The 20,451-nt window shown below is 37.7% G+C and overlaps 1 protein-coding gene across 1 annotated transcript in view; it reads right to left on the reverse strand.

Annotated features, from left to right (window-relative positions):
* The window catches only part of LOC137298056 (kinesin-like protein KIF28P), a 45,784-nt gene that overhangs the window by 835 nt on the left and 24,498 nt on the right, over nucleotides 1-20,451 (reverse strand). Inside the window, exons 8-24 of the mRNA XM_067830104.1 lie at nucleotides 20,301-20,431; nucleotides 19,028-19,098; nucleotides 16,615-16,675; nucleotides 15,007-15,183; nucleotides 14,627-14,733; nucleotides 13,670-13,836; nucleotides 12,616-12,747; nucleotides 12,073-12,227; nucleotides 11,586-11,734; nucleotides 11,051-11,188; nucleotides 8,270-8,353; nucleotides 7,841-7,903; nucleotides 5,591-5,731; nucleotides 4,713-4,838; nucleotides 4,011-4,163; nucleotides 3,518-3,598; nucleotides 2,704-2,842 (exon numbers count right to left, since the gene is read on the reverse strand). Of these exons, the coding sequence (XP_067686205.1) occupies nucleotides 2,704-2,842; nucleotides 3,518-3,598; nucleotides 4,011-4,163; nucleotides 4,713-4,838; nucleotides 5,591-5,731; nucleotides 7,841-7,903; nucleotides 8,270-8,353; nucleotides 11,051-11,188; nucleotides 11,586-11,734; nucleotides 12,073-12,227; nucleotides 12,616-12,747; nucleotides 13,670-13,836; nucleotides 14,627-14,733; nucleotides 15,007-15,183; nucleotides 16,615-16,675; nucleotides 19,028-19,098; nucleotides 20,301-20,431 (2,075 nt within the window). The remainder of the gene's footprint in view (nucleotides 1-2,703; nucleotides 2,843-3,517; nucleotides 3,599-4,010; nucleotides 4,164-4,712; nucleotides 4,839-5,590; nucleotides 5,732-7,840; nucleotides 7,904-8,269; nucleotides 8,354-11,050; nucleotides 11,189-11,585; nucleotides 11,735-12,072; nucleotides 12,228-12,615; nucleotides 12,748-13,669; nucleotides 13,837-14,626; nucleotides 14,734-15,006; nucleotides 15,184-16,614; nucleotides 16,676-19,027; nucleotides 19,099-20,300; nucleotides 20,432-20,451) is intronic.

Below are 20,451 nucleotides of genomic sequence, written 5' to 3' on the forward strand. Positions count from 1 at the left end.
AAAAGTGTTTCAAAATTTTAAAAAATTAAGAACAGTTTAATATTAATGCTTAAAATTCCACAACAATCCAACAATTTATGCATTGGCCAATTACATATATGTGCATACAATTATCAATCCAACCAAATACTGTATTACATTCTATGACATTACAACACTTTGGCAGGCATTGTCATGAATTGATCATGAGTTAAATGGTGATGAATATGTAATATCAAATAATATATGGGATTAAATGTAATAACTACAACAAATATTAAGCAGATAACATACTAGAACAATGCTGTGCACATTGACATACCTATCTAAGGAACAATACACCTTTTAATCATTCTGAATGGCATGGAATTATACAGGTTGAATTTGAACTGCACAATGACACATCCTTGACTGAGGGAACAGTTTGTTACCCTATTGTTAATGCATGACGCCGAAGACCCATGTTCAATTTCCCATGTGTGAAGCCAATTTCTAGTGCTGACTGACTGGCTCACTCACTCCATGACTGAAGACTACTCAATGTGACACCAGTCAGACAAGTTCATAAAACCTATTGTATCACAAATTAACTCCACCTAATCCGATTACACCATATGTTATACTAGGGATTACGCTTTAGTAATCTAATTTCATTTCTCCTTTTGTCTAGCCATACAGTTAGATGCTCAACTAGTTCATTAGTACAAAGTACTATGACAAGGGCTGATTTGATTATCCAGTGTTATAAACAGAAAGTAAACTGAATCCTCCCTCACTGACCAGTATAATACCCTAGGGTAGCACTCACGTATCCCTACACTTGTAGAAGACATGAAGCTTCCACTGTTAAATGATGCTATTAAGCAATACCCAGAGACTGGAAAACCTAAAGTAACATGTGACCTTGGTATGTCACAGTTGACTTTATCTATGCTCTCAACACAAGAGCTACATTACAACTACAGCATCACCCTGTTTGAATGTATGGCTCACATAAAAGAATTATAGGTTCCATAAATCCAAAAAGGAAGAAATCCTAAACAATGTACAGTGAAGATGTTAGTCTCATTTTGGGAGCAAGTTGTGTTTCAGTTTTGTTTGTTGTTGAATGATACACTGAGAAATTCCCACGGTACCTGATGGCAGGGTGTACATAGCTGAGTCTTGACCAGACAATTCAGTGACTTACATCATGAGCATACATTGATGAATTGGGACACAGTGATAAGTGTGGGTTGCTGAAGACCAGTTCAGACCAGAGTTGGGCAGAGCTTGGAACAGGTGCTTGTCCTTTTGATGACTACCATGAATGAGACTGATATTTTAACAGAGGATATTTGTCCTTGGATCACCAGTACACAAACTACACCCATGAGGTTTTGTTGTTGTATTCTGGGCTGGCAGGAACCGACCACAAATTATGGGAAAGGTTAAGGGAGGTTATAAAATTTGTTTGTTTTGTAGACAAGACCTTTTTCACATAGGAGGGGCAATTTTTAGAAACTGAATGTTATTATCAGAATGAATATAATGGTTACCCAAATCATAAATTCTCAGTGATCCATTTGGCAAGAATTAGCCCTGAAAAATTTGTATGCATGGAAATATCATCTATAATACTCCTTGTCATGATATGAATTCCTCTATTTTACAGTGTGGGTTTATCAGATTCAGCACAACAGTACAATGAGATTAAAGGTAAACAATATTTGGCAAATTTATCACTAAATTATTTTAGAAAGGACCAAGAATCATGAGGATCTAGTAACCAACTTGACATATGGATACCAAAACATGAAACTTCCTCTACCTTGTAGTACCTAGAGACTAACAGATGTGAATACACTGTGTTGCACATATGAAAGGTGTTATTGGTGGAATAACAGATAACAGAAGCACTGCTATATATGCATCATGCAGTCAGTATGCATAAACGTTATGTGATTATACCCAAATGTTAGGATATGCTCCCTGCACCAAATACGTGCTGCAGCCACTGCACTCAGGGTGCACTGTGACCACAAGAAAATCCAACTTGACTTACGAGAGCCAAAATACACCCGATTTCCAACAACAAAACCTTTGTGACCTTGGACCGTCTGTGACCTCTACAGTTTCAATGTCCAGGACCTCATCGTCTTTGAATGTTAAAAATATAAGTGAGGGTAAAACAGATCGAGAATTTTTTTTTTAGTTGTTTTAAAGACAACAATTAATGTGTAGACTTTTGGGTTATAATCAGTTCTCAAAACCAGCAGCTTGATTCGTTTTGAGTTCTTGAATTTAAACTCTTTTCTACCTATTCAAAAGTGTCAGCTATCATTAGATCAATACTGCTGTCATTATCAGAGATCATTTAGTTTTGTCAACCAATTGACACCTGTGATCATAACACTTCTATCTTCATAAGATGTTTACAAAAGACCTGGGCCCAATTGCACAAAACTCATGTAATCCTAAGATCTCATAACTTTTCTTGTAGTATTCGTACCTCCTATGTTACACTATATGAGGTACAAATGCTACAAAAGTTACGAGATCCTAAGCTTACGAGAGCTTTGTGAAATGGGGCATAGTACTCCATCACCAAAGCAGCCCCTAGACACATGTTTCATGCAGAAACCTAACACCACATTCATAATTCAAGGAGAAAACCTTGCTTCAGGAGTCAATGTGAGCACTTGTTTACATCCTGTATATATCGGTACACGTACCCCTATTTACCTTTCTCCTGGGGCACTAGCTTCAGGCACTTCTCGGCAGCATCAGATGTCTGAGCATGGTAGATGTCCTTGATCAGTTTGGTAGACAACTTCTTTTTCTTGTGTTCCTCTGCCAGCTCCAACATCCGCTTCATGGATTTCTGTAACAACAGTAGTTCACTTTCAAGCAAATGTTCCAAGACAACCTGTACAAATGCACAACACAATTTATCCACCAACTTCTCATGAGTCAGATCTTTAGGCAAGATGTGGTAGGGGACCTATTGAACCCCAGAATAGTTCCGGTATTTTTCAGGTGTGCCACAATCTTATGGTCAAGTGTTCATATTGCCCTGGGCCTAGATTTTCAAAGTTCTCTTAGCGCTGAGACAATCGAAAGTTAATGTTAATGTATGGCACTTACAACTATCTTAGCACTAACAGAGCTTCGAAAATCTAGGCCCTTATAATGATTACTGGTTTTTCAGAACCCTTCCTGAGCTTGTGAGTCTCACAAATGTGTTGGTTGACCAAAGTCCTACGTATCAGAGATTTGTATCACTTCAGAATTTCCTCTCCTCATCAAGAATTTGCCTTCCATACAGGGATAAGATCTATAATCTTCATGACTCATCTCTCTCGTCATAGGCTGTGTAATATCAATATTGTTCAGAGAAGCATTCTCAGTCATAACACTTCTTCACTATCCTAAGCAAACAGATTGGCACTTTTGGTTAACAACAACAAACAGTATTTTTAGACACTGAAATCCCACAGTGAAAATCCAAAGAAACGAGTTGTGCCAGCAGCAAGTATTGCTGAAGAAAACAATTTACCATTTTAAGTTCCATCATTTCTTGTCTCTTCTTCAACATGGCGACTTCCATCATGTACTTGACCTTTTCAGGATCAAACCTCTGGAAACAGACAATATACACATCCTTACAAATCTCTATTCTTCCTGTAAAACAGTCATAAGAGCATTTATTACACTTCATTTAAGTCAAAGCAGTAGGTAAGCCAAATGGCTAAAGTGTTTACTTGTCATAATGCTGAATTTCATGGCTCCATTCCATGGGTACAATGTGTAAAACCCATTTCTCATGCCCCCCTTAAATCATATCACTGTCCGTTTGTTACAGCAAAAACTGCATGCTTTACCACCTATCCATCATGCACCCGTGACTTGTGACACACATGTTCATTCACACACATTTCTTAAGACACACTTATTTAATACACTTTTTTTGTTTGTTGTGTCTTTACTACATATTCACCAACTCTCAGCCATTGGATATCATGTTAGATAGAGAGAGCAGACACCCTTACCTTGGCGTTGGTATTGGCTGCTGCCACCTGGCCCTTCCGCAGACTCTGAGCCATCATTGCCTGAGCTGTGTTCACAGACTTCTTGGTCTTGGGCGGCTTCTGTTTTCCCCAAATCTGCACCATGATGGCGCTGGTGTTCAGGTAGTTGATGAACTGGAAATATTCACGTACATTAACTGGGACATGATTACAATGTGTCACTGTGCTTTAACATTCAAAACATTAACTTTGAATGTCTGTATTTCCAATAAGGTTGCCGTGCTGGCCATATCAAAGCCACATCTGTTTGTACAATTGCAGTGATGGTATACATTATGACGTTTCATGAAAAATATAACTTCATAAACTTTGGTATGACAAGTTCAAATGCCATAGCATGGAAGAAAAATAAAAATGTTCTAATATTTCCTGCTTATTATTTCATAAAGAAACGGCAATGTTTCATTTGTTGCCGTTTCTCCGGGGGAAGAAATGTGATCAAGTTAACATTGATGTACGTCCAGATCAATGAACAGGAAAATGCTATATTTTTGACGACGGTAAAAGAAACTGCATCAAAACATTCCACTCACAAGAGACATGTAATAGAAGTTGTTCGCCATAATATCTGTCAGTATAAGGAGATGCTAGTCAGAAGAAACAAACATACATAACATTTCAACTTCATGAGGTCATCAGTGTGAAATAAGTGAGATAACTTACAGCTTCATCAACAGCCGTAAAGTTGAGCTGTTTCTTGTGTTTCCAGTCTGGGTTGGTGGTGCCAGTTACCTTGCTGGTGCTGGTGTATTCCTCATCCAAGTACACTGTGTACTTGGCATATACATCCTGCAACACAGTATTACTCATGTAAAAGGCACTGATCCACAACTTCACCCCAGCAGTCTTGCACTGCTACTCATCACCTGCCATGAGACCATTTGACAGGATATGCAACTGTGTGTGACATGAGTCTGGGCTACTATTTGTAAGTGAAGAGTTCTGGGATATCAGGATACAGAAATATAGAACAACTACAGCAACAACCCGTTCCAAGGAACTGTCTCTTTAACAAGGATACACAGTAGGAATGCCCCTTCACAATCAACAGATCAATAGGATACTCAGTAGGAATGCCCCTTCAACAATCAACAGATCAATAGGATACACAGTAGGAATGCCCCTTCACAATCAACAGATCAATAGGATACTCAGTAGGAATGCCCCTTCAACAATCAACAGATCAATAGGACACTCAGTAGGCATGCCCCTTCAACAATCAACAGATCAACAGGATTCTCAGTAGGAATGCCCCTTCAACAATCAACAGATCAACAGGATACTCAGTAGGAATGCCCCTTCAACAATCAACAGATCAATAGGATACACAGTAGGAATGACTTTCAAGGGGATTCTGCCGTCATCTAGACCATGACTGTGGTACTTTTGCAGTATGGGTACAGACAGCTGTCCCAAATGGGAACAATACACTCAACATTGGTGAAGTGAGGAATACGGTTATTGAAAACCTCTGGTACTCATTTTTATCATCAATACGTAATGATGACCGCTTCATCTACCCATCTACTGATACTACTCACAGTGAACTTGTTCGGGAGACCTCTGGCGCTGTTGACCTGAACAACGAAGGAGACATCTTTGCCCTTCAGTTCCAGGGGGTTCTCCACATACGTGTCCTCCTTCAAGGGTTTACCCTTCTTGTCACATGGAGACACAACAACCTGTTGGTGGACAGTGAGAGGATGAGTGAGTTTGTTAGTGTGTCAGTGAACTTAAAAACCTCCAGTAACATCACTCTATTGTTCTCAGTGGACGCTTTTATTTTGTAATATCCCTCACATCTCCATCCTCGATATCTCCAGGGTATACGTTCCGAAAAGTCTCTACTATACCCTGGACGCATCTACGGGTCGGCACGATAATTTTATTACCTCCCTTTGCTGGCTCCGCATTCTCACAGTAGCCAGAAGGTTTGCTCGCCGTGTGACTCACAATTTGGGGAAATCATACAGACAAATTTATAGGTCCGAAACTTTTTAAATATATATGCAAGAACCCAATCTACCTCTTTCAGAGAACCTCTGCATGGTTTGTTTGCCAAGTTTAATCGGTGAGATAATTTAAATTGCGAGAGTGAGTTGTGATTGGTTCGCTCAACTTCCCAGCATAGACACCTGATTGGATAAAAAGCCAGTCAAGGGAGGTAACAAATTTATTGGGCAGAGCCGTAGATGCCTCCAGGGTATAGTGGAGACTTATCGGAACGTATACCCTGGAGATATCGAGGATGTCACATCTCATACAATCGGTGGACGTTTTTATTTTGTAATATCCCTCACATCTCATACAATCCCGCTTCCTCGGGCAATTTTCTCAATAATCATATTAATAATGTCCCTCTGCTCCGGAACTTTGAATTATTACTTGGTTTGAAGATTGATATGACCTAGTCTTGCCATCACTGAATATGATCATAAAATATGACATTTTTGACAATTTGGCTGCTGACACCTAGTTTTGAACCCTTAACCCTTCGTTTCCTGGCTTGGCAGTTTTATCCACTAGCCTATGAAGGATCACTCTGAGGAATGAGATTGTTTCTGGTATGAACCGTGTCTTTCTCACAAGATGGGTAAGTGTGCTCAGTGAGCGTGCAAGGTGAGGGGTCAGGTGCCAGACTCATCCCATTTGATTTCATCAGTACCAAATATTGAAATTATATCTAAAGTATATATCTTCGGTTGGTTTATAAGTTGGATATAACATACACGTGGGCATTATTGAAAAGTAATCCCTCCTCTCTTGGGAAATGCTCGCAGGCCTTTCTTTTCAATAATGCCAGCAGTTCATTTTATATCTTACACATCACACCTTACAACATAAGAATACAATATACCCTTTACTGACTAATGGTGTTTTCAAATGTTGCATTCTATCATTACCGAGGTGCAATGGTACATGATGTAAGATAATAGACACAGTGCTGTAAAGGTGTCAAATATATTATCATGACTGCAACTGCTGGTAAACCTGTGGTTGATAGTATGGCCAACAAGCCATATTGGCATGATTTGTACTGTTTAATGCAGCATTCATCAATACTCCATATGAGTGACGGCAGTCTGTAAATACTTGAGTCTGGACACAAGCTGGTGGTTAATATTAAGAGCAACAAAACATACCACTGGGGAATGATGTCATGATACAAAATGTCACCAAGCCAGGCACCTCGTATGACAAGCCATTCTAATCAGTGATAACAACAGATTATGAGAAAACTCATTCCAAAAAGGAACTTCTTTTTATGAATGGCTCAGACACTACTTTTAAATCAACAAGGGAGACAACTCTTGCAGTCAAATAGCAAATGATGCCAACAGGTGAAAACACTGTACATACAGTGTAGACAGAAACAGAAAGAGTAGTGAGAAACAGGATTAATTAATTCTACACTAAACTCTCAGCATTAGACACATATTTAGCCTCTGAAATGAAAACCATTCATTCTTTTTCTCTAGAAATCAAGACTGTTGTTAAAAACTCTTTGCATGTCACTTTTTAAATTCGTGTTTCAGGGTTAACAAAACTATACAGGTGATGACCGACTTCTTTATTTTCACAATAGCCATGTTTCGGTGTAACTTCTCATAAGATTTTCAAGCATGAAAATTATGCCTGAAAACAGTATAAGATGCTATTGAAATGTCACTATTGTGAAGATAAAGAAGTTGATCATCCACAAAACTTTGTAATGTCTACACCATCAAGTTCTAGAATGCCACTCAAGCAAATCATACTGTTTCAGGATTTGAATACAGATGCAAACTTACATTTAGTAGTCCAACTTCCTGACCCTTGAAGTCGGTGATCTCCAGCTGTTCCTCTATATCGATCTGAAACCAAGGATTCAATTTGTTTCAAGATGCAGATAGGATTTCAATTCACTTGGCAACACAGTGTAAATGGGTACCCGATGGGAAAAGTCATGTGACTATAAACTTCTATCGCCTAACAGGCAGCTTGGGTTATCCAGGGTAATAATAACGTCTGCTTTGACTGCTTTGAGCATTCACCTCATGAATGGCAGTTGGCACAATATAAATAGACATATTATTAGTAGTAGTAGTAGTATACAGTTAGGCTTGTGTTCAGTGGTTACCTCTGTATTGATGCAGTAGAGAAACTCACTTCACAATATGGCTGAAATATCGCCAATGTGATGTTAAATTTAACTCACTTTAACTCACACAGAAACTCACCAAGTATCCTAGTGACTGCAGCCAAACCTTGACGCTGCCAATATGGAACTCAGCCTCGTAATCATCCTCAAATGGATCCCTTTCCTAGGAAACAATAATATCAAAACGAATCAGATTCTGATAAAAGTATGAAAACGTCAACACAAATTATTTCTACAGTGATACATTTCAAAAGGAAATGAAATCAAAATGTTATTATTCTAACCTTGTACTTTCTTCATACGTCAATAAAGTTTTAAAATGATGATATTCATATAAAAAGATCAGTCAATTACAAAAAGGAATCACTAAAATGATTGCACTGAACAAAAAAAACAGTAAACCTTTAGGTGTATGACAACTAAAAGCCTCTGTATGTGTATAAGTCATCTAGGAAATCCTCATTGTGATTAAAGTATGTTAATTAATTCAGTGTACTATACTCTACATCTATACAAGCAATGTATTAGTCTGTGATAGTCAGACATTTGTCTATACCTAATAACATATGGAGGTAGGGTTGAGCAACTGTAAATCATTTGGAGATTGGGGAGTTAACTTAGGATTGTAATTGTTAATGGGGAGCTGATTTTACTGTGACATTTTGGGGGGAATTGTAAAGATGATTAATTAAATCAGAATATGACTTGATTGGGGAAGCTGTTTAACTTTCAGACTGTGATTGCTGAGGTAATTAAGTCTCAGAAGGTTGATAGGAGTGTTTATTTCAACTTGGCATTGTCGTTGTGTCTGGATCCTTCATTCAAGGTTACGGTATAGGATAAAGGGCTTTGGAATAGTTGAGATTTAGGATTGTGGATTTGGATTTGATGGGAATGAAGTAGACATTCAGGATTACATGTATTTTGGCATTCTGTTTGATAGTTCAAGACAAATATCTTAGAGATTTAGACAATACATCATTGCTAACTGTGCTATTCCTCAAATGATAAACAAAACATATTATCCCTCGAATAATTTACAAACAAAATATATTTTATCACCAATGATTAATACACAGAACATATTTTCCTTAAGCTAAATTAAAAACAAAACATATTGTCCCTCCAATAATTTACAAACAAAATATATTACTCCTCCAATGACTAATAAGCAAATAATATCATAAAACCAATTATCAATAAGCTCAATATATTACCCTCTAATAATTAATAAACAAAGCATATTGTCCCTCCAATAAATATTAAACAACAGCATGAAATGGTAAACAGAATGTACAAGATGACACATGACTGGAAGCAAGTTTACAACCATCTAACAATACTGTTGAAATGAAATAGCAATTTTCCTGACATACATGAGAATTATCTTCTTCTCTTAAATATTTCATGACCAAAAGGCACAATACTGAAACATATCATTGAGATGCCACATGACATTAAGCAAGGGAGAGAATAAAATATTTATGAAAAATACACCATAAACTGCATGCAATAAACACATACGTCGCAAGTTATGATGTGATTAGCCATCATTTTCCCAATAAAAAGCTCACATTCGTTAAACAAATATTGACAAAATATAATAGACACAACAATACATCTCTTGTTCAAAAATAATAGATATATATTCATAGAAACTAATAAGGTAACACATGAAAGTACGAGTGTTTATTTATTTCCAGACCTTCACCTGCTGTGTAATATGAAGGAACCTGGAAAAGAATAAAGGAACATTCGTACTTTCATGTGTTCCTTTATTTACTTCCATGAGTATATTTTAAATTGTTGAACATGTCTGTGTGTAGAAATGATACTTACAAAATGATTTAACACAAAATGACATGATAAAAAGTTACCTGATAAGTATGAATTAATGAATTAGATTAAAGAATAGCTAGATTTCTACCAAGCAGTAAATGATGAAATGCTAATTAAGGACTTTTTTTTATACTCTCTGCTTTAAGAAATACCTTTTGATCCTGTAAGAAAAACAAAATAAACTAAATAATCATTACATAAAAATATGCTCACTGTAGAGAATGAGTAAGTGAATTGGACAGATCCAACATACGACAGACCTGCTTTTGATTGTACCAACATTCCATCCTGCTTATAGAAGTCATGTACCCGTCAATCATTCAGGACCAACAATATTCACATCAGCATCACACCATGTCAATACACTCCTGCAACACCATCCTCTGTTTCACACAGCCATCCCGTGTCACACCATCACCCTCAGTACTACACAACAATCAAGTCAGTGAGTCTGACCACCTGATCCCATTAGTCACCTCTTACAACAAGCATGGGTAACTGAAGACCATTTCTAAACCAGATCCTCACAGGTTTCTCTGAAGAGATTAACACTAGAGACTTCCTTAGCATCATTTAACATGTGTAATGTTCATCTCTGGTCCTCTGTGCACACTGGGTTGATACAGAAACACATCAAAGTCATATCAAAGTTAACTTTGCATGTAAGGTCACCAAGCTCCTTTTGAGAAATATATGACCACTCATCCTTGGAGGAATTTACCCTGCAACGAATGTCCACACTTTTTTGTGAAATTCAACATTACCTCCAAGGCCTTTCAAACTATTTGGGGGAATTAAAAGTTCAATCTGAGGTCTTTCAGGCTTTATTGGGGAATGTAACATTTAATCTAATGCTTTCCACATTGGCACATCCACTACAGTCCTTCCAAACTCCTTTTTGGGCATCTAAGCTTCAGTCTGAGATTTTACACAATTTACTGGAAATTTAACCTTTCACATAATTGGTTTTCCATGATCCCTGGGGAGAATATCATGCCTTGTAAGTAGAACCTGAACTCACCTGAGGAACATCCCAGTTCTCTTCTCCATCCTGGAAGTTCTCATACATCTCCTGCATGAGGAACTTCCTGTTGAGGAACTTCTCACGTGACCAGATCCATTCATGCTTCGTTTCAAGATTCACCACTTTGATCATCACCTTCATACAGAACCAGAATCAAGTTATGCTACAGCTGCGTATAGATTTTCCAAGCTTTCATAGCGCTAAGAAAGTCGTAAATGCCATACATTAACATTGACTATGACACTTAGCAATATTCCACCTATTGTTGGTCCAGTCCAGACAATCAAGTGATCAACAGCATGAACAACGATCTACGCAAGTGTGATCATGCAATCATGTTAGCTGCCTCTTATGACAAGCATGAGTTCATGAAGACAAATTCTAACCAGGATCTTCACGGGTATACCACTGCTTCAAAGTTGTTATTGCAATTTTGGGATTCAGAATCAATCATTATTTTGGGATTAATTAAGTCAACATCCTATCAGTACAGATCTTGCTTCGTTATATTTGTCAGTATGTAGATACCCACCTCTGTACGACCTTTGAGCTGACCTCTTGCTTCAGGGGAGACAATCATGAGTTCAAACTTCATTTTTTTGTCGAGCTCTTCACTGATGGAGTTACACTCCTCCACACTTGGCATCAGCTCTATCATGTCTTCCTTCAGCAAGGCTTCATCTGGAAGTAGATGGAGGCAAACAATCACATCCATATCTCACTTCTAGCATGAAGCCCAACCAGGGACGTGAATGAGATATTTCAGTAAAATGCAGTAAATTTATACATTTTCATCCCAAACCTCTGCCTCTCAGTCCAAAAAGTTGAGTACCATCCCGATTTTCAATATTCAAGTATTTAATAGGTCATTTTATGAATATTGAACATTAAGGGGGGGTCCTTAACCTTTTTGTTGAGTATTAATTTTAATTCTAGTTACAGAACCTGTATTTGACACACTTAGAGAAGATGGACAAATATACTTATTTGCTGTTCGTCACATCAAGCATCATGATCACCTCTAGTTTTGTTGGAAGAGTCCATGTCGAAGCCCCACTTGGACGCTGCCTCCTCCTGGGCTGACTCGTAGGTCACCTCGGGGAACTGTTCCTTGGACGCATCCCGCTCCTTGGGGTTGATGTACACGAAGTACATGGTGCTGCCAAACCTAAGTCTGGACACATGGACATAGTCAGCATTACCAGACAAGGCAGCAACAGAACAGTTGGGATGGATCGTATTAAAAGGGGACTGGCTCAAACTTCCTAAATTCTTGATATGCTTTTCAAACAACAAATGGACCAAATGAATGGTTAACAGTGTCTAAATGAACTCATCATGTTAAACGACTACATTGATACATTTACAATGCTATTTGTAATTCGTCATCATCAGTACTTTCATTTCATAAACATTCTGCGAATTTCAATTATGACTATGCTGTATGGTATTTTAGTGGTTTCAGGACTTCTTTGTCAATGATTCCTCCGTTTCATTGCAAGATGGCTGTAAAGAAACCCAAGTGTTGTCAGAGCTGAAGAATAACAGCTATAATCTCATACCTGTCATTGTGTTTGAGCGCCATCTTGCTGCTGATGATGTTACCATTCCTGACAGTCTTGAAGTCTATACTGGCTGGCTCTATATGGAATGATCCTCCCTCCTCAGTGATGACAGCATGTAGGTCACCAATTCTGCAGCACAGTTTTACAGTTGTTATAACAGCAACACTGTTGGTTTCAGCATGCAGTTTACATTGTCAAGCTATGTGGTAAATGTAATATTGTCACTGTCAGATTAGCAACATAGAACCATATATTAGAAGAGAAATACTCTTGCTGGCTTTAAGAAATGTAATACTGTAGCTCTTTGTCAGTGTTGTAGTACTAGCACTCTGGCAGAATTGCAACACTGTACTTCTATGTCCATGCATGAATACACAATGTTATTTGTGGTCAAATGTAACATGTGATATATATGAGATTACACTTTGTGAGTAAAGTACAACTTCAAGTACTCTTAAGAATGAAGATTTTATGGATATCAACTTCTTTATATGAGAACACAACGTTTCGGAGTTAATGCTTACTCCTTCATCAGGTGATGACTGATGAAGGAGTAAGCATTAACTCCGAAACTCCATCAGGTGATGACTGATGAAGGAGTAAGCATTAACTCCGAAACGTTGTGTTCTCATATCAAGAAGTTGATATCCATAAAATCTTCATTCTTATGCATTTCACTTCTAAATGCCCTTCAAAGACTTCCAGTACTGTTGTTGGGACACTGGATTGTCTGGTCCAGACTCGATTTTTACAGACCCCCGCCATATAGCTGGAATATTGCTGAGTGTGGCATAAAACTCACTCACTCACTCACTCACTCACTCACTCACTCACTCACTCACTCACTCACTCACTCACTCACTCACTGAGAGACCAATGAATATCAGTTGTTGAATACTTTATTTAAACCCATGACTGTGCTTCCTGGCTGCTTTGGCAGTCTGACTTGGTTGACACATATCATCATATTCAAACTGTGTAAATTGATGCTCATGTTTTTGATCACTGGATGACCATATTCAGATTCATATTTGCTTTGTACAATCCTCACCTTGGACCCATGACAACCAAGTCGCAGTCTTTCTTCCCAATCGTTTTCCTGGGACTGTCGATGAATGATACAATGTGTCCAGTTAGCTGGGGGTCAGGGTTCAAGTTGGAGAGGTGGGGAATTGTCTTCTTCTTTTCCATGATTTCAGCAATGTTACCCTGGCCCGTCTGAAGTAATGGACAGTTATATCATTGAATGAACAGTCAGGGAGATACAGAATGTTCAACATGTCCTTGTACCAAGCCTCTGTACCAAGCTCCTGTGTTTCCCAGACCTATCTGTACACATCACTAGCCAACAGTACATACTCAGCATACATCTGTTTCATTCCACGCCACATGTTTAATCCCTGTAACTAATACTAACTTCACTACGTCCTTCCACCAACTAAAGTCAGCTTCTGCAGAATCTATACCACAGTCTAAGATCTAGTCCTACTAACCATCAACTCCCAATTGTGCTTCAACTAACACAAGTGTCCTGCCTATCATGCACTAGATTCTGCACACAATCCTAAGACTGCACTGTAGCAAGAACTACACCCTGTAACCAGTGTAGTCACTGGCATGCAAGCCCACGGCTAGTAAAATTCCACTTGGGCCTGTAAAACTCTATCTCCACAGTCCCAGGCCAGTGAATTTTCATGGGATCTGTTTCTTAAAATGCATCACTCTCTCCGACTTGTTAAGTCATAATACACTTCTAAATCATGCAAGATTATGGCCTGATGAATGATGGTATTTAACCTTTTTGTAATCTTTTGATAAGCTTTTACATTCAAATTTTCAGCCTAATGAAGTATTTTGTGGGCTAGTAACTTTCAGGGATAGCCAGTCCAACTTTGGAAACTATTTCACACACTATCTGTAAGCTAACTGAAGGTCTCCAGACTAATACTACTTTCTGGACACATACTCTAGATGTCTTTCTGGCCAGCACTATTATCTGCACACCTACCCCACTTTGTTCTCTGGCCAAAGCTAGTTTTTCCTCAAATGTCTTCTTCATTTCCTCCATTTGACGAGCATTCTCCTCCATAATACTCTGATATTCCTTCTTCCTCTCTGAGCAAAGTGTAAAGAAACATTGCATTACAAATACTAACAGTTGTGTGTATCTCTTTGTACATGTCCCTTAATGCAGTAGGCCAGGCAGTGCAACAACAAGCCCCATTATTTAACACCTTTTAGCAGATGTGGCCAAGTGCTCTAACTGACCCTCTGCTCTCAGGATAGTCTATAACAGCTAGCACTATGTTCAATTAATGTAAATCTTTCCCCTTTGTCAAATTTTCATGGTCTGTCAAATTTCTTTGTGATCTTAGAAAACATGCCTACCTTCTTCTGTCATTCCATCATCATCGTCATCATCATCACCAACTTTGGCAATGGCATTTGGATTGCCAGCCAGAGCAGCCTTTAGCCTCTCATTCTCTTCCTGCAGTTCACGGATCAGCTTCTCTGTCGGGTCTTCATTGACTGATGCAGTTGTTTTGATCTGCTTGGCTCGGTCAGCTAATATGACATAGAGGCAAATACTATTAACAAAAGCCTTCATCACAAGTGTTTATGTATTTTAACTGTGACAGCTGTGATGAAGTGGGACATCCTTGGTGAAACTGATTCTGACATTCACCATGGGTATGGTAAGGTAAGTACCATAATTATGTCAAATTTTGGATTCAAACTCATGGTCAGTAGATCCCGCCAGAGGGAAGGGACAACATGTTGCATAAGGCCAATCTGGCAGCTTACCACATTGTAAAAGAATTTCCAGTGAAGGACATATATAAAGTTTGACATCTGATTAATATATCACTAGTAAAGATCTATAGACAGGGTCATATATATAGAAAAAAGATATTTCTAATAACTGTACTGAAATCTTAAACATCCTACAACATACTCATAAAAGTTAATGCAGCACATATAAGATATATTCCCAGTTATATTATATGAAAGATGGTTATTAAGGAACCATCATTTAAACTGGCTGTTTAAATACGGATATAGGCATTCACGTGATTTTCATTCCAACTTACTTTGGAAATTACATATACAGTCATATAAAACTGACACTAATGATATCTGTCCTGTACTTAGGGAGGGTTGTAATGTTTAAGTACAACTCATGTAGGGAGCATTAAGCACCGCAACTCCTGTTATCAATGACTAGTCTTTAACAATTAATTCTTCAGAACAATTAACATGTTAATATAGACAATTAAAGTACGCTGGAGTATAATAAAGAACCTCATTGTCTCACTGTAGACATCAACCGTTAAAATTACAGAATTCTTTCAAATACTCGAATTGAATTTCATATGTTTGATAGCCCTTTTTCTTTCTTTCACATAAAGTTTTGGGTGTTTCACATGATTTATAAAGGATGTATGGCTAAATTGAGTAAAATGTCTTTAAAGTGTTTGAAACAATGAGCACAACTATGTGAACCAAAATTTCTAACATTCAGACTACATTTTCACTCTCTTTATTCGTAATTATCCTCTGAATATGAGATTGGGTCAAATAAATTGTTTTCAGAGAAGTGATTTGATTACACATAAAATCATCATTATTTATGGATAACAACTTTTAATAATTATGTAACAAGATTGGTGTTACTTGTATATTTTGTCTACTTGGTCTTCCATCTTGGACACAAGGTTCTATTTCCTCTCTGCAACAGTGGCAGCCATTTGTGACATGAACAAAGTTGACCTTCATTCATGGTAACAAATCTGATGACTTTACAAACATTTCTGAAAGCAATACTCATTCCTAAAATCATATACATCAAAGTAAATGCCCTTATGTCTACCTTATCCTTTCACTAATACACTGGGTCGGTGTGTAGCTGTGTGGTTAAAGTGTTCACTCATCGGACCAGAGAACACGAGGGGTTCAGTTACCTTAACAAATGAGCTATTAAGTAAAACATCTTACCATATCGGAGGGTAGACAGAGATTCATCATAGTTGATGTCAGCTGGACTCACGGCTGCAATCTGGATTGGAGGAACACTGACACTGTCACTGGTTATGAATATAACATGGGCTGTGTCCTCATACCAAGTTTAAAACTTCACACCTTTCTGTCACTTTGGAATGTCATTGGCAACTGTGCCACTTATACTGGGCCACTTGACATAATTTCCATAGATTTACTTGCTATTTCAGTGTAGCATAAATAATTTTCATGAATTTGATTTTCATAAGATCCAAGACAAATTTGGCACATTTGTGGGGAATCATCTTATCTACAATCACATAATTTTCGTTAAATTTCTATTGCTTATTTATCAAATGGTGACAATTTATTCATCACATGTACAGTGCTGTGAACTCCTTTAACATGGTGGCCTATGGGATTGTGCATCGTGGAACCATACGTTGATAAATGTGATATCTGTCGCCAGCACCTGTATTTCTTCTTTCTTCAGTCCTTTGGTTCCCACTCAACAATCAAATAACAAGGAGTTGTACGTGCTACCTGTATCTGATGCACAGGTAATTCACGAGCTTTTGTCTGTGACGTCAGCACAATTTGAATTCACTTCTTATTGTCATCTGTCAGCCTAAGACGACATGCAGACAGATATCAACATTTCATAATGTTCTTATAACTACAAGTAAGGTACTCTCCTTGTATGTTCATTCTACTTAACTACCAATCAGACAATGTTATCACAAAGTTAGTAAATCTGCACATTGATTGCATATAATGTAAATACTAGTATCCCGCTTATCGCAATTACTAACTTAAACATCGCACAATTATAGCACGTAAGAGAGTGTGTGAAAGGCATTAATTGTATATATTTCATATCATAAGAGATCACTAAATTTCACGGATCACTGACCTCGCACCATATCTGTGACTGTTCCTCTCATGCTAACATGTTAATACCATGCGTAGCAAGCGTGGTTATAAATATATTGTCTATTTCACTAATGAACAATTATTTTATCTATTGTCTGTTATCACAATTTGAATTCACCTCTTATTGTCATCTGTCAGCCTAAGACGACAACATGCAGACAGATGTCAACATTTCATAATGTTGTTATAACTACAGGCAATAAAACAGCTTTTTATGACAATTCCATCTAATCATACTTGTCTCGGACAAGAAGAGACTCAAACCTGCGACATGTCATTAGTTAAATAGTGGTCAGAGAATAAAACTGAAATTATGTGGGCAGGGCAGAGATGATCTCAAATTTGCCCGTCAAATTTGACAAAGATCCATCCTTAACTCACTTCATGAAAACTATTCATGCTACACTGAAATAAGCAAGTGAGTCAATGGAAAAGACGTCAAGTGTCCAAATATAACAAGCATAAGACTGTAGGTCTATTATTACGGAAAACACATTCATTTATTACCATTTAATTTTCAGTACAAGAATATCTTAGTATATTCACAATGTTTCACAAATTATGCCAAAATAAGAATCTCTGGATTGCAATTTTTTTAAACAGAAAAGGAAAAAAGTCTTTAAAATAAAATCATGGTCAAACTATCAAGTGTGTGTAATAAATATATATATTTCAGGTGCTTTCAGATGATTTTGAATTATACTAACGTGTTGCCATGTTGTACATCTGAATCATTAGTATTGTAGCTTTAAGTACAATACAGGTTTTCATTTTTTTAAGTGAAAGCCATAATGTTTATGAAACCTTTTTTTTAATGAAGCCTGACAGATAGGAAGCCAAATCATTAAAAGTCACTGCATTTTACATTCTGCTTGGATTTAAAAAATTACATACATAATTGATTACATATTACATTAAAATATATATCTATATGTCAAGCATTAAAAGAGTAAATCTTTCTTTTGAACACTTCATGTGACATCAATCAGCTGTATGTACAGTTAAGCCAAACCTATGTTATTTACTGCAAGGAAAAATATACTTTCAGTCTAATATAATTTATCATTCACTGTATATATAAATGAATTATTTAGGTCTGTAGATGATGTTACATATTTCCACAGGAAATATAATGAATCATCATATAGGTGTATAAGAAATGCAAGATTTATGGATGTCAACTTCTTCATTTTGAATAACATGACTTTCAGATTGTGTGCTTGTTTCTTCATCATTCACGTGAGGAAGTAGCAAGCATATGCACTGAAATGTTGTCCATAAGTCTTGCTTTTCTTATGCATCCCACTTCTAACTGCCCTTCAAAGATTTACTACAGGTGTAGTGTTTTAATTGTAAATTTATTGTATCATATAACCTTTGGGAAAAAGCAAAACATTTCTCTTTGTATTGTCTTTGACTGACAGTGCTCTAAGACAGAGGCTACAATCCCAGGGTAACTAGTTCTGGGGACACCTACCATGATGGTTTTGCTGTTCCCTCCCAAGGCATTCTTCAACAGTTTTGTCAACACTGAGTCTCTGTACGGAACTGCAGCAGAAAATGACAGACAATTCCAGAAATATTGCACTTGTAACTGTTGTGAAATAAATATAACTCTAGTTTATATTTATTATAGGATTCTTATATAGAGCACATACCCAGGCACACGCTCAAGGCCCTGGTATTATTTCCCTCGATCATCAAACTCAACTTCTCATACAACTCCTGCAGCCACTAGGCTTTCTCACCCTCACAAGAAACCCATTCACAGCTGAGTGGTCTGGGACACATAGTCAAAGTATTACTACAAGTTTACTACATGATGCTGTACCCTGAGGTGTACGCACATATTCATGTGGCCACCATCTTGTCATATACCAACAGATTTGTGGGTTCTTTTAAGTGCACAGGGTTGTTTACTGTACATTAGGGGTTGTGACAACACTGGAAGAGCCTGCACACAAAGTTGACACCAAGGTTTGTCACAGGGGGCTCGACCCCAATTTATCTAATGTTTCCGAAATACCTTCACATTGTGATCAATCATCTCATTCACCAACACTCACTCTTACAGTGCTAGCCAGATACCCAGTAAATTAGCTGGGGCTGGGGTCAAATCCCAGATTATCATGGTTTGACAGGACCATACCCTTGCTTATGAGCTTGTCCAAAGAGTTACAAACATTAGCACTTAAAGTGTATAAATTTGAATACCATTTGCAAGTAATTTGACACACCATGATATAAACATATATTATTGTAAGGGAGGCCAATGTACCGATTCACTCATTAAAACAAGTTCATATTGAAGTAATGGCCCCCAAGAAAGGGTTATCTGCCCTTGAGTACTGGTTATTTGCCCTTGAGTGCTGGTTATCTACCCTTGAGGATGCAGCTCAAAGTGTGAATTTGTTGTATTCATGGCTGTTTAAGTTATCATGGCAAGTCATCTTGACATTAGAAAACGGATCTAAGTGACCCACAGTGCTATCATGGCCAGAGTGAGATAGAGACCTACAAGTCTAGCAACTTGGACAAAGTTGGCTAAGAGAACTTCAGTTGTCCCTTTTCATGCCAGCATGTTCATGAATCATACTCCCAGTATGGTGCCTGTGTACGCTAGAATGTAACATAAAGATGTAATATGAACTTTGAAGATGTAATGTTTAAAATGTAATATGGCACTATGGCCACTGTCTAAATTAAATTATTCATTCCATCTTGACATGATTAATGGAAACAAATAATACCTCTTGTCTTCTTTCCAGAGCTCTTTTCTGCCAGAGCGGCAATACAGTTTCCAAGACATGACAGTGACTGGTTGATGGCGGCACCCTCTTTGAGACGGTCGCCAGTGGCACCAGTGCTCTCTGCCCTCTCACTGGAGGAGAAAGCAAGACA

The sequence above is a fragment of the Haliotis asinina genome, chromosome 10, assembly GCF_037392515.1.
Source record: "Haliotis asinina isolate JCU_RB_2024 chromosome 10, JCU_Hal_asi_v2, whole genome shotgun sequence".
NCBI classification, from domain to species: Eukaryota; Metazoa; Mollusca; class Gastropoda; order Lepetellida; family Haliotidae; genus Haliotis; species Haliotis asinina.